This window comes from Acanthisitta chloris, unplaced genomic scaffold (genome assembly GCF_000695815.1).
Source record: "Acanthisitta chloris isolate BGI_N310 unplaced genomic scaffold, ASM69581v1 scaffold13113, whole genome shotgun sequence".
In the NCBI taxonomy this organism is placed as follows: Eukaryota; Metazoa; Chordata; class Aves; order Passeriformes; family Acanthisittidae; genus Acanthisitta; species Acanthisitta chloris.
In genome coordinates this window covers 64,651-75,844 of record NW_008665513.1, presented here as the reverse complement: position 1 = coordinate 75,844, position 11,194 = coordinate 64,651, and the positions used below count along the sequence as shown (strand labels likewise).

Here is an 11,194-nt window from a genome sequence, read left to right as displayed (position 1 = left end):
GGGAGCGCATGGACCGCGAGGCGCTGTGCGAGCTGAGCCCAGCCTGCTTCCTCAGCCTGGAGCTGGTCGTCGAGCAGCCCATCGAGGTGCACAACGTGGAGGTGGAGGTGCTGGACATCAATGACAACGCGCCGCGGTTCCCTCGCCAGGATTACCGGCTGGAGATCAGTGAGTCTGCCGTGCCCGGGGCTCGTTTCCACATTGAGAGTGCCCAGGACCCCGACGTGGGCACCAACTCTGTGCAGAGCTACCTGCTTAGCTCCAACCGCCACTTTGCCCTGGACCTGAAAGGTTTCCAGAGCGGCAGGAAGCTCCGGTGCTCCAGCAGCCTCTGGACAGGGAGCAAAGTGCCCTGCAGCAGCTGGTGCTCACTGCTGTGGATGGTGGGGATCCCCCCAAGTCTGGTACAGCCCAGATCTCTGTAAGAGTTGTGGATACCAATGACAACCCACCTGCCTTTGACCGCTCCACCTACACCGTGAGCCTTCTGGAGAATTCCCTGCCTGGCACATTAGTAGTCAAACTCAATGCCTCAGATCCTGATGAGGGCTCTAACGGGGATGTGATCTACTCCTTTGGCAGCTACACCCCACAGAAGGTGAGACAGCTCTTTAGTGTGGACCCACATTCAGGGGAGGTGCGGGTTAATGGCACCTTGGACTATGAAGAGGCATCCTCCTATGAGATCTATGTACAAGCCACTGATCAGGGCCCTGTCTCTCTGGCTGGGCACTGCAAGGTGCTGGTCAACATCGTGGATGCCAATGATAATGTCCCTGAGGTGGAACTGACCTCTCTGTACAGCCCAGTGCCAGAGGATGCAAAGACAGGAACTGTGGTGGCCTTGATGAGTGTCACTGACCAGGACTCAGGGCTGAACAAGCAGGTGAGCCTGCGGATTCCCCCCGGCCTGCCATTTGCACTCAACTCCTTCAAGAACTCCTACACCTTGGTCACCCAGGGCAAGCTGGATCACGAGAAAGCAGCAGCCTACAACATCACAGTTACTGCTACTGACTCTGGGAACCCCCCTCTGTCCTCTCAGAAGGTGATCCATGTGGAGATCTCTGACATCAATGACAATCCTCCACGCTTTGAGGAACCTGTGTACTCAGTTTACATCCCTGAGAACAACCCCATTGGAGCCTTCTTGTGCACTATCAAAGCCACTGACCCAGATGTTGCTCAAAATGCCGTGGTGTCCTATTCTTTACTAGATGGGGAGATTGAAGGGCTACCTGTTGCTTCCTATGTCTCTATTAAATCTGATAGTGGCAACATGTATGCTGTCAGGTCTTTTGACTATGAGACACTAAGAGAGTTCCAGGTGGTTGTCCAGGCTCAGGATGCTGGGATCCCATCACTGAGCAGCACTGTCACTGTCTACATCTACGTGGTGGATGAGAATGACCATGCTCCACAGATTCTGTATCCTACCTCAACCAACACTTCAGCAGCCCTGGAGATGATCCCACGCTCTGCATATGCTGGATATTTGGTAACCAAAATTATAGCCATTGATGGGGACTCAGGACAAAATGCCTGGTTATTCTTCTACTTGGTGCAAACCTCAGATCCAGGTTTGTTCAGGATAGAGCTCCATACTGGGGAGATCAGGACTACTCGCAAACTGGGGGAGGACAGCGCACCTACTTTCAACCTAACGGTGGAGGTGAGAGACAATGGAGAGCCACCGATGTCCTCATCAGTATCCATCACTATTGCTGTGGTGGACAGAGTTTCCAAAATCATCCCTGATAGAAGAAGACACTTTAAAAGTCCAAGCAATTACTCAGAGATGACTCTTTATCTCATTATCGCTTTGAGCGCCATCTCCTTCGTTTTCCTTTTCACAGTCATTGGGCTCACTATTATCAAGTGCTACAGATACAGTCTGTATGGGGCCTCCTGCTGTGCAGGGTCCTGTGGGGTCAGAGAACGGAGCACTGCTGATATGTACAAGCAGGCCAACAACAACATTGATGCTAGGTTGCCCCAAGGTTTAAAAGTACAACCCCATTTCATTGAAGTGAGGGGCAATGGGTCTCTCACCAAGACGTACTGCTATAAGGCATGCCTGACTGCAGGCTCAGGAAGTGACACTTTCATGTTTTACAATACCTGTGGCCCAACAGGAACTACTGGTCCCTCTGCAGTGATGACTGAGAGGCATCTGACAGGCCAAAGTGGGCAGAGTGCACAAAACCTGATCATACTTAGAAATGACTCCATTACTCCTAATGAGGTGAGGCTATGGTGGTAAATGGTCTGTACAGTGCTCTGAGCAAATCTGTACTCAAGCAGAGGTTGCAACTAGAAAACTTAGATGCTGTTCCCTTTGGGGCTCACTGACACCCAGCTGTGAAACTTGGTTGTAATTAATTTAATCTGTGCAATGCATTTTGTTTCTAGGTAAATACTTAGACTTTCAGGGTCCACTTGGTAAGTTCAGTATATGCATCTGTTGTTTGAAACTCACTAAATTTTTGCAGCATGTGCTGTATTGAGTATTCCCTCCTTCCCTTTTCTCTTACAGATATAAACCTGCCTGCTGCCACTGGGTGTTGGGGAACGACACACGTGGTCTTAAATTTTTAATGCTAAAATTGATATTGCAGGAACAAAGTAATAAACATCAATGATTAGCCTGGAAATCAATGGGTAACTTTATGACAGTTACAGATGTTTGCTGCTTTGCTGATTTCATACCTAAGGAAAGCTGTGAATTGAAATCCTTGCAATAATATGCTTTTCTTACTAATACGGGCATATTTCAGTTGTCTGCAAACTAAAATCCTTCCTTTGATAAGGTTTATTCTACCCAGTGCTGCACTTCATGCTTTCTGGCCAGTGACAACCCAGTGACATCTTTGCAGAGAATTACAGCAAGTCACCATCATTATGTTGCACTGACAACTTCTAACCTACTGAGTTGCTATTGAAAATTATTTAATACCTATAGTTTGACCAGCCATGTATTAACCTCTGCAAGGTTTCCCCACAGTGAAGAATTAATGGTTGCTTTCTGCTGGTGTGCAGGCAGCCTGCAGCTGCTCTGTGGTTTGCATGATCTGTGCAGTTTCCTTTTTACACATATTGGGGCTGTACTTAGAGAGACTCACAGGAGAGACTAATTCTGATGCACAAAAGGAAAATACTGCAATTACTGTTACTTGTTACAATTACTTGTTTGTATCCTACAATTGTGGGCAGGTATAAGATCAGTTCGTGCATTAATGTGTGCTGTGCCTCCAGACATGGGAAAACTGGGGGAGTAACTGGTAAGCTAGATATTTTCTAGCTGACTTGTGTGTTCTTACCACAGAAATAGAACTCAGGTATTTATTTCTTTATCCTTACTCACATATGAAGGCATTAGCATCTTTTGCAACTGTGTTTTAGTCACACAAAGATGTCCAAATCTTAAGGACTGTCAAGTCTTCCATAAAAATGCTTTTAGAGAGTAATGATCATCCATCCAACATTAATCCATTTAAAATTCATGCAGTGATTTTCTGTGAATCACAGTGGCAGGGTATGGGGGAAGTATTTTTTCTCTTTCTACACAGTTTCTGTACCTAGAATTTTGTTCTGAGTGTAATAAAATGCCTGGAATCTGCTTTATATAGGAGGGAATGTGATACAAGTTCTATAAGCATGTATGCTGAAGAACCAAAGAGTGAAATTTGCACTCTTTATCTGATTTTCTGGAGGGGGAAGAGAAGCAATAACTAAAACTTGCTTCATTTTGGATGCAAGACCAGTAGGAAATTAGTTTAGCAAGCAGATTGCTATCACATTTTGTGAATCACTCCATGGAATGCAATGAATTAGCAAGTTTGGATTCCCAGTGCAGATCAGGCAGTGGCAACAAAGCCAGCCCAGTCTTGGAGTACAAAAGCAGAGACAGGTATAGAACAGACTACTAAATGCTGCTTGTGTGGAGTTAAGATCCAAAAGAGGAATCAATTATTCAAATAGCTCTGTACGATTTAAACAGAGGTGAAGTTCTCACATGGAATGCAATGAATTAGCAAGTTTGGATTCCCAGTGCAGATCAGGCAGTGGCAACAAAGCCAGCCCAGTCTTGGAGTACAAAAGCAGAGACAGGTATAGAACAGACTACTAAATGCTGCTTGTGTGGAGTTAAGATCCAAAAGAGGAATCAATTATTCAAATAGCTCTGTACGATTTAAACAGAGGTGAAGTTCTCACAAGTTCTACTCACATTCTTTCCCTTCCCTAGGTCTCTGCTTCTTAACCTGTCCTGTGGTAGGACGTTTGATGAAGATGTATCAATGCCATGTGCATGTGAGGAAATGGGTGAATGTAATAGCATTCATTAATTACTACTTCCTAGCTAATTACATACTAAAAGTCATGTCTTTCCCCTGTTTCAAGCTCAGCATTTACACTGAAGATGCCATCAATTGCTTAGCAACACTGAATTCTACATTTTAAGGATAATGATCTTTGTATTATTAGATCTGCAAAGAACTGTGTTTCTTTTTTTAGTTAAAATGAATTTTGACTCAGCCTTTAAAAGACTGTGCTGATTTACCTTGTGTTGGTTTACAAAGTTAATCTCTGATCTGTATGTTACTTTAGGATAATGTGAACAGGTCCTTTCCTTTTGTCCATGCAGTTTTTGGGAATGGATCTTCTATTAGTAGTGATGAGGATGGGACTGGGTGAATGGGTTTTCTGTGTCTGCATATCATACACAGGGTTTCACAAAGGCTAATGTTTTGCAAATGTTGTTTATACAGTGAGAGGAAAAATATTTCAGGTATTTGGGATTAATCTCAGTAACAGTTGGGGCAATAAGGTCTTAGTTCTTTTCATATTTACTAGTAAGCTCACAGATGCTAACAGTTACACTAAGTTTTGACTGACTTTATTGGGTTGTTAGCAGGATGTATTGGAAGGGGAAACCAAGTGCAATAAGATTAGGTAGGGTATTATTTGTACCTGGTGAAGCTCTGACTCCTGTGTGACTATTCTGACTTGTACTGCTAGTGTTGGGATGGTGGAATGGAAACTCATTTCTGCAAGACAGCTTGTGCTTCTGCATTTACCCTGTTTACCTGTGTGGTCCTTTATAGGTTTGTAAGTATAGCTCAAACCAAGGGTGTTTTGTAAAAGAAGAAATGTACTAATGCAGCTGCACAGAAAACCTTGGACACTGTTATTGCTGTCAGGAGGCTGGTGATAAGCATTGCAATGCAGAGTTAATGGGTATTGCTCTCTCATCAGATAACTACTGCAGAGGGACCAGTGTAGGCAAATGCAGGGATAGAAAAGTACTCTGGCTTCATTTCTGGCACTGAGTGAGGCTATGGGCAACCTGGATTCCTGCCTTTCTACAGGGGGGTGCACACGGCTATAAAGGGGGTTGTGTGAGGATGTGAATTTATTACTGGGCACTGCTGCAGCAATGATCTGTCATTTTCAGGAAGGGTTTCAGTGCTTTAGTCTGGAATCTGTTTCCTCATATTTCTGTGAAGATGCTGAATGATGTCTGGGTAGTGTCTGGTCCTTGGCTTTTCATCTTTCCTGTCTTGTTCTTGAATCCTGTGCTGTTAAGCTCATTCCTTATGTCTTGCATCTCATGACAAGCTTTTCCCTTCAGTGCAGGAAATAGCAATCAAACCAATGTGTCTTAACAGGAGTTTTCTGCCCCAGCAGAAGGCAGCCTGGCACATTCCTAATTGATGAGTGAACAATTTGGATGCTTGATAGAACTAGATATAAACTCTTTCTATCATACATTTTCTTGTACCCCTTTTTTTTTTTTTGTCTGGTTATAGAACTAGATATAAACTCTTTCTATCGTACATTTTCTTGTACCCCCTTCTTTTTTTTTTTTGTCTGGTGACACACATGGCTGACAAAATATGATGTTTTATGTGATATTCAGAAATAAACTTGCAAATTGCTCTATGGACACTTTTAAAGAAATTGGAAAAAAAACAGCACACTAGTGCTGGTAAGACCCAGGGGAGTTTTATAGCTGCTTGCTCTGCTTCTGACTCTTTCTCTGTATTTTGCACTTCAGAACCAGCATGCTAAGCACATGGGAGAAAACAAGCAACGCTTGAGTTAAACACATCTCAATATTGCTTTACATGCAAGCATGTTTTGAAGTGTCTAAACCTAGTACACCCACAGCATTGTCTGGAGCAGTCTTTCCAGGAGATTTATCTCAGAGGCTTTAGAGGTATTAATGGTGGAATATCTTACAATCTCACTTGGAGAACTTAAGCCTTTAAGAAATTCTCTAGCCCCACTGACATTGAAAAGGTTAACTATAAATGTTTGTTCTTTGGGTTAGTGGCAGTGTTTGAACCTGCTTTGCTAAGCAGGGACAGTGCTCAGTGCTTCAGGGCAGTCAAATACTTGGTTTGATGCTTAGTGCTGTGCCAGCAGAAATTTGCATCCAATATTAAGCAGAGGTGTTTTCCTTCTCTAGGAACTCATTATATATACTCTACAGAAGCTTTGCCTGTTCTCTTCACCTAAATTTTCTCAGAGTTAGGAATGCAAATGAACACTGCCAGGAAGAAAATATTTTGGCTTCTGAATTACATCGTTTTTCAGTTTCCATTCTGATTTCTTGTATGATAAACACGTGTTGAAATAGTTTGTTCTTCACATGAAATTAATTCTAAACATTTACAGAAGCAAAGCAGGAATAGAAACCTTTGTTTCCCCACATCTGTCAGCATTGTCTCACTGGAAAATAAGCAGGGTTTTATGTGGTCAGGGGTTCTAAAAGGCTTTTATTATTGCTTCAAAGCAGATACATTTGATAAGTATACCTTATGTCATTCTGTTGTGCATTTGTGTGGAAGTAGGACTGAAGTGGGATGCTTTTAGCAGTCTCAGCATCTGGTAACTGTTTACAAATGTTTGATTCACACTTCTCTACCTCAAGCAGGTTTTGTTCTGACAAGCACTGAAGTGAAAGGTAGCATTTGCATTGATTTCCATGAATATGGGATCAGGGCAGCACTCACAAAATTTAGAAATTCCTCCTGTTCCAGGGACAAATTCTTACTGTGTTCAAGTATTAGCTGAAGAAGAGAACTGAGCAAAATGTTTGTGACGATATGTTTTCAGCTAAATTTATTCTTCACAAACCAACAGAATGATTCCTCAATTAACCCATTTGAAAACATCTGTGTGACATTTTGCAGGAGCTTTTTTGCTCCTAAGGTGGCTCTGTTTGATATTATGCATTCACTTTGCTTATCAGACTTCCCTATAGGGCTCATTGTTTATGACTAGTGACATAAATGCTTGTGGTTATGTGGCTGGCAGAATGCAACCCTGGTGCCTGGAAGAACTGGCAGGAGCAAACTGGTGGCGTGAGGTGTTCACCTGATGCAGTGGCAATCATTTCTATAGCCACTTGGATAGATTTTGACTTATCACACAGTGATATGTGCTGTCACTCAATCAGAAAAAGCAGGTGACAGGAGAAACAGGGTCTGATTGGTTCCTGCTGTGCTGGATCATGTGGTTTCTCTCACCTCCAGTGACAGGTGGTAAGGACAGGACCACTGGACTTGCTACACGGCCTCCAAAAATCTCTGAGGGAATAGCAAGCTAAAATTACCTAAAAGTTAGTAGAATGGGAACAGAGTCTTGTAATGAGTTGGGAGCTGGGGAGGTAAAAGAAACTATATTATCTTTGTCAGCATTGTGTGACATACTGAGAGTGTGGGGATATGCAACTGGGAAGCGCCTGGACCACTTCAGAGCCTGAATTCCTCTTTGTGCTTCCTCTCTGTACTCACACTTCCTGGTCAGCTGCACCTTGTCCTGCTGGTGTTGGTTGAGTGGCTCATAACAAGGTCTGTGATGGGGCTTTGCAGAGGAGCCCACTGGGAGCTGTTGTGCAGCCTCCTGTCCCTGAGACTGCCTGAGGACTCAGCTGTACTTTGAGATGTGCCATACTGTGTCACAGCAGAGTGATGCTGTGCTATAGGACAGCACGTGGCAATGTGGCAGGTTTCACGGGTGGTCTGGTGAAGGTCTGTTTCAAGGGTGGTCTGGTAAAGGTCTGTTCATAGGCAGAGACATAAGCCAACCCAAGCATGCAGACAGGCTGTGAATTCCTGGTGGTTCTGTAAGAAGCAATACTATTGTATCTGAGCTGGGGAAGCATATTACCTACTAGCCAGGTTTGCTGCTTCTGCTGTGCTGGACTTCTATTACTGGTCATGCTTTTTGCTTTTCTAGCCTAGTCTCATGTAAAGATGTGTTGAACCAACTGTTCTCTTATTTATGACTAGAGGATCTTAAACAATTAGAGTCTGCAGTGGTACAAAAGGAGAAGCCAGTTACACTGACAGAATTGAAATTTCCCACTTTTGCCAGTTGCAGGACATTGACCTGTGGTAACACAAGTGTGGAACAAATGTGTCACTTGCTGGGGTCTGAGAGTATCCAGTCAAGTGGTGAGCACATGATAAGGCTGAGTGAGAATAGATCTGCACAAAGACAGACTGCCTTCTCCTCCTGTTCTTCCTGTGAGGACTTCGAACAGAAGCTGGTGAGCACATGATAAGGCTGAGTGAGTATAGATCTGCACAAAGACAGACTGATGCCCAGCTGCCTTCTCCTCCTGTTCTTCCTTTGAGGACTTCGAACAGAAGTCCTAGACATTGATATTTTCCAGTTAAAAACAAAAACAGCCCCTGAAAAGTCTGTCAGTCAATCGTGGCAATATATCTTACTACTTCCAGAGTATTTTTCTTATCCTGTAGCCTCCTCCCATCTGCTCCCTCAGGAGCAGCACTCCAGCCCAGCTTAGAGAGTAGTAGCAGAGAGAACTGTTTGGGAGTAGTCACAGGATGCCTTAGCTTCTGGATAGTAACCCATGAAAATACCAGTCTCCTAATTGCTGTTTCTTTTATATTGACCTGATGGGTCTTGATCCACGATATGAAGTAAGTAAATGATTAGTTTCTAACTGATGAATATCTCCTGCCATCATCGCCCATTTATGAACTGGTATCTGGAAGTTCCCACTGGAACAGAACATAGATTTTTGTCTTCTAGCCAAGAGCTGGACAGCTCTGAGCTGAAACCCAAAAATCTGTATCTTGTGGGCAAGTGGCCATTTTCCTCTTCTCTCACTCCTACCCAAGTGGTGTCAGACTTCTCCAGTGCTCTGATGTAATCTCACTTCATCTGTGCTTTGCCTGAGACTGTGGTAAGATTCTTTCTCCTCACACTGCCTACAAGCATGTACAAATTAGTGGCCTGCACCTCTCAAATTGCAAAATAGACCAAAGAGGATTTTCCTTCAGTCCAGCAGTTCCCCTGCTACCAAAACATCCCCAGCAGAAGAAATCTTCTGGTGTCAGCACCCTTCATACTCAAGAAAGGCAACCTCAGGAGAGGATCTGATCAGTATATATATTGTTCCTTATCCTCTTTCATTGACTGTGACTACATGGTTGACTTTAGAGTTGCTTTGACATTCCTGGGACTAGGGCCAAAATGGAAATAATCAGAAAATACTAGAACCATGCATAATGGGCTTCTTGTCAGACCACTTTCTGCTAAACTCAGCAGAACCTGAGCATGACAGAGAACAGGGGGCTTAAATGGGAAGGAAATTGCTAGCACAGATGTTTAATGTGTGGTTGCAAATAGCAGCATCCTCCCTTTGGTGTAACTCAGACCATAAAGAGTACTAGGATATGCATCATCCAAGAGCATCCCACTCTTGAGTGATGCTGGACCTGGGAAGTATGGTGATAGAGTGATAGTGTAAGTTGTAATTGCTCCATTTTTGTTTGAATAAAACCTATTGATCTAGGGAAAAGCATACCCCAAACCTCAAGAGGAAAGACAGAGTTGGCTTTAAATAATTCAGAACATTCAACACTTTCTCTTTCAAGTAATGGGGCCAAATTCATTTCTGATCTGACTCCAATAATTTGAAGAGAATTAAACCATTACTGTCATATATTATTTGTGTGTTTGGCACTGTGGAAGGCACATAAGGAATGAGTATAGTCCATTATGTTTCTGGACATAAGTTCTGTCTTCGAATTCCAGTGCCTGAACTTAAGCACTGACTACTATGTCACCTGCAGAATAATGTTTGGAGCATCCTGAGAAATAACCTTGCTATGTCCTTAGGGCTTAATTTTAAGGGACTTGAGCTTGCATGCATTGGCTGTAATTGAAAATTATAGTGATGGTCCCCTGACAATGCAAAAAGATTTTTCTGGAGCAATTTTTGATCAACAGAGGATTTCTTAATTATCTCCTTATTTAGCAAGTCATTCTGCAGCACATCAGCATATGCTGAGGTTTGTTGGCCAAAGGGTATTGATGGATATTTTTTCCTTCCACCTCCTATGCCCTCTCATGAATATGGAGAAACTAGTGGGTTTTGGTACTATGAAAGGACTTGTCTACCTTCAATAAAAGTCTTGCTGCAGTCTGCAAATCTGATACCATCCAGTTCAGTCCTCTGCAGTGCACTAAATTCCAGCAGCAATCTCCCAGCAGACACTGCCCCACATATCTCCTTCACTGGGGTCATTTATACACTCTCAAGCAGGTGCTATTCAGTGCAGGAGTTTGAGTGTCCTCACCTTACCAGGTAAACAATGTATTTTCTGGATTTATGATGTTGTTATTTTATCTTATGCCTAAAATGTTGATGAATGTATGAAATAACTGCCCACCACTTTCCAGCATTAAATATTGCTCCACAGAGATCATCTCTAGCCAATGGCCTTGGCATGGAAACAAATTTATTAGAGACACTCTCTGTGTGCCCATTTGAAAATTTTTTTAGATTTATAGAAAGATTTGGCAATTCACAGAAATTGACTAGATCCATACAGAGTTTCCTGACAAAATTAACCAGATGCATATGCTTGTTAGCTTGTTTACTCACATTAACACCCTTATCCTGGGCTTTTGTTTCCACAGCCAAAACATCCCAACCCGGACATTAGAGACACTCTCTGTGTGCCCATTTGAAAATTTTTTTAGATTTATAGAAAGATTTGGCAATTCACAGAAATTGACTAGATCCATACAGAGTTTCCTGACAAAATTAACCAGATGCATATGCTTGTTAGCTTGTTTACTCACATTAACACCCTTATCCTGGGCTTTTGTTTCCACAGCCAAAACATCCCAACCCGGACTTACTCTG

General features: G+C 43.0%; 1 protein-coding gene across 1 annotated transcript in view; it reads left to right on the top strand.

Annotated features, from left to right (window-relative positions):
• Positions 1-8: 8 nt before the first annotated feature.
• Positions 9-11,194, top strand: part of LOC103799466 (protocadherin alpha-C2-like) — a 44,928-nt gene continuing 33,742 nt past the window's right edge. Inside the window, 3 exon segments of the mRNA XM_009071789.1 lie at positions 9-312; positions 315-2,245; positions 10,966-11,002. Coding sequence (XP_009070037.1) covers positions 9-312; positions 315-2,245; positions 10,966-11,002 — 2,272 coding nt within the window.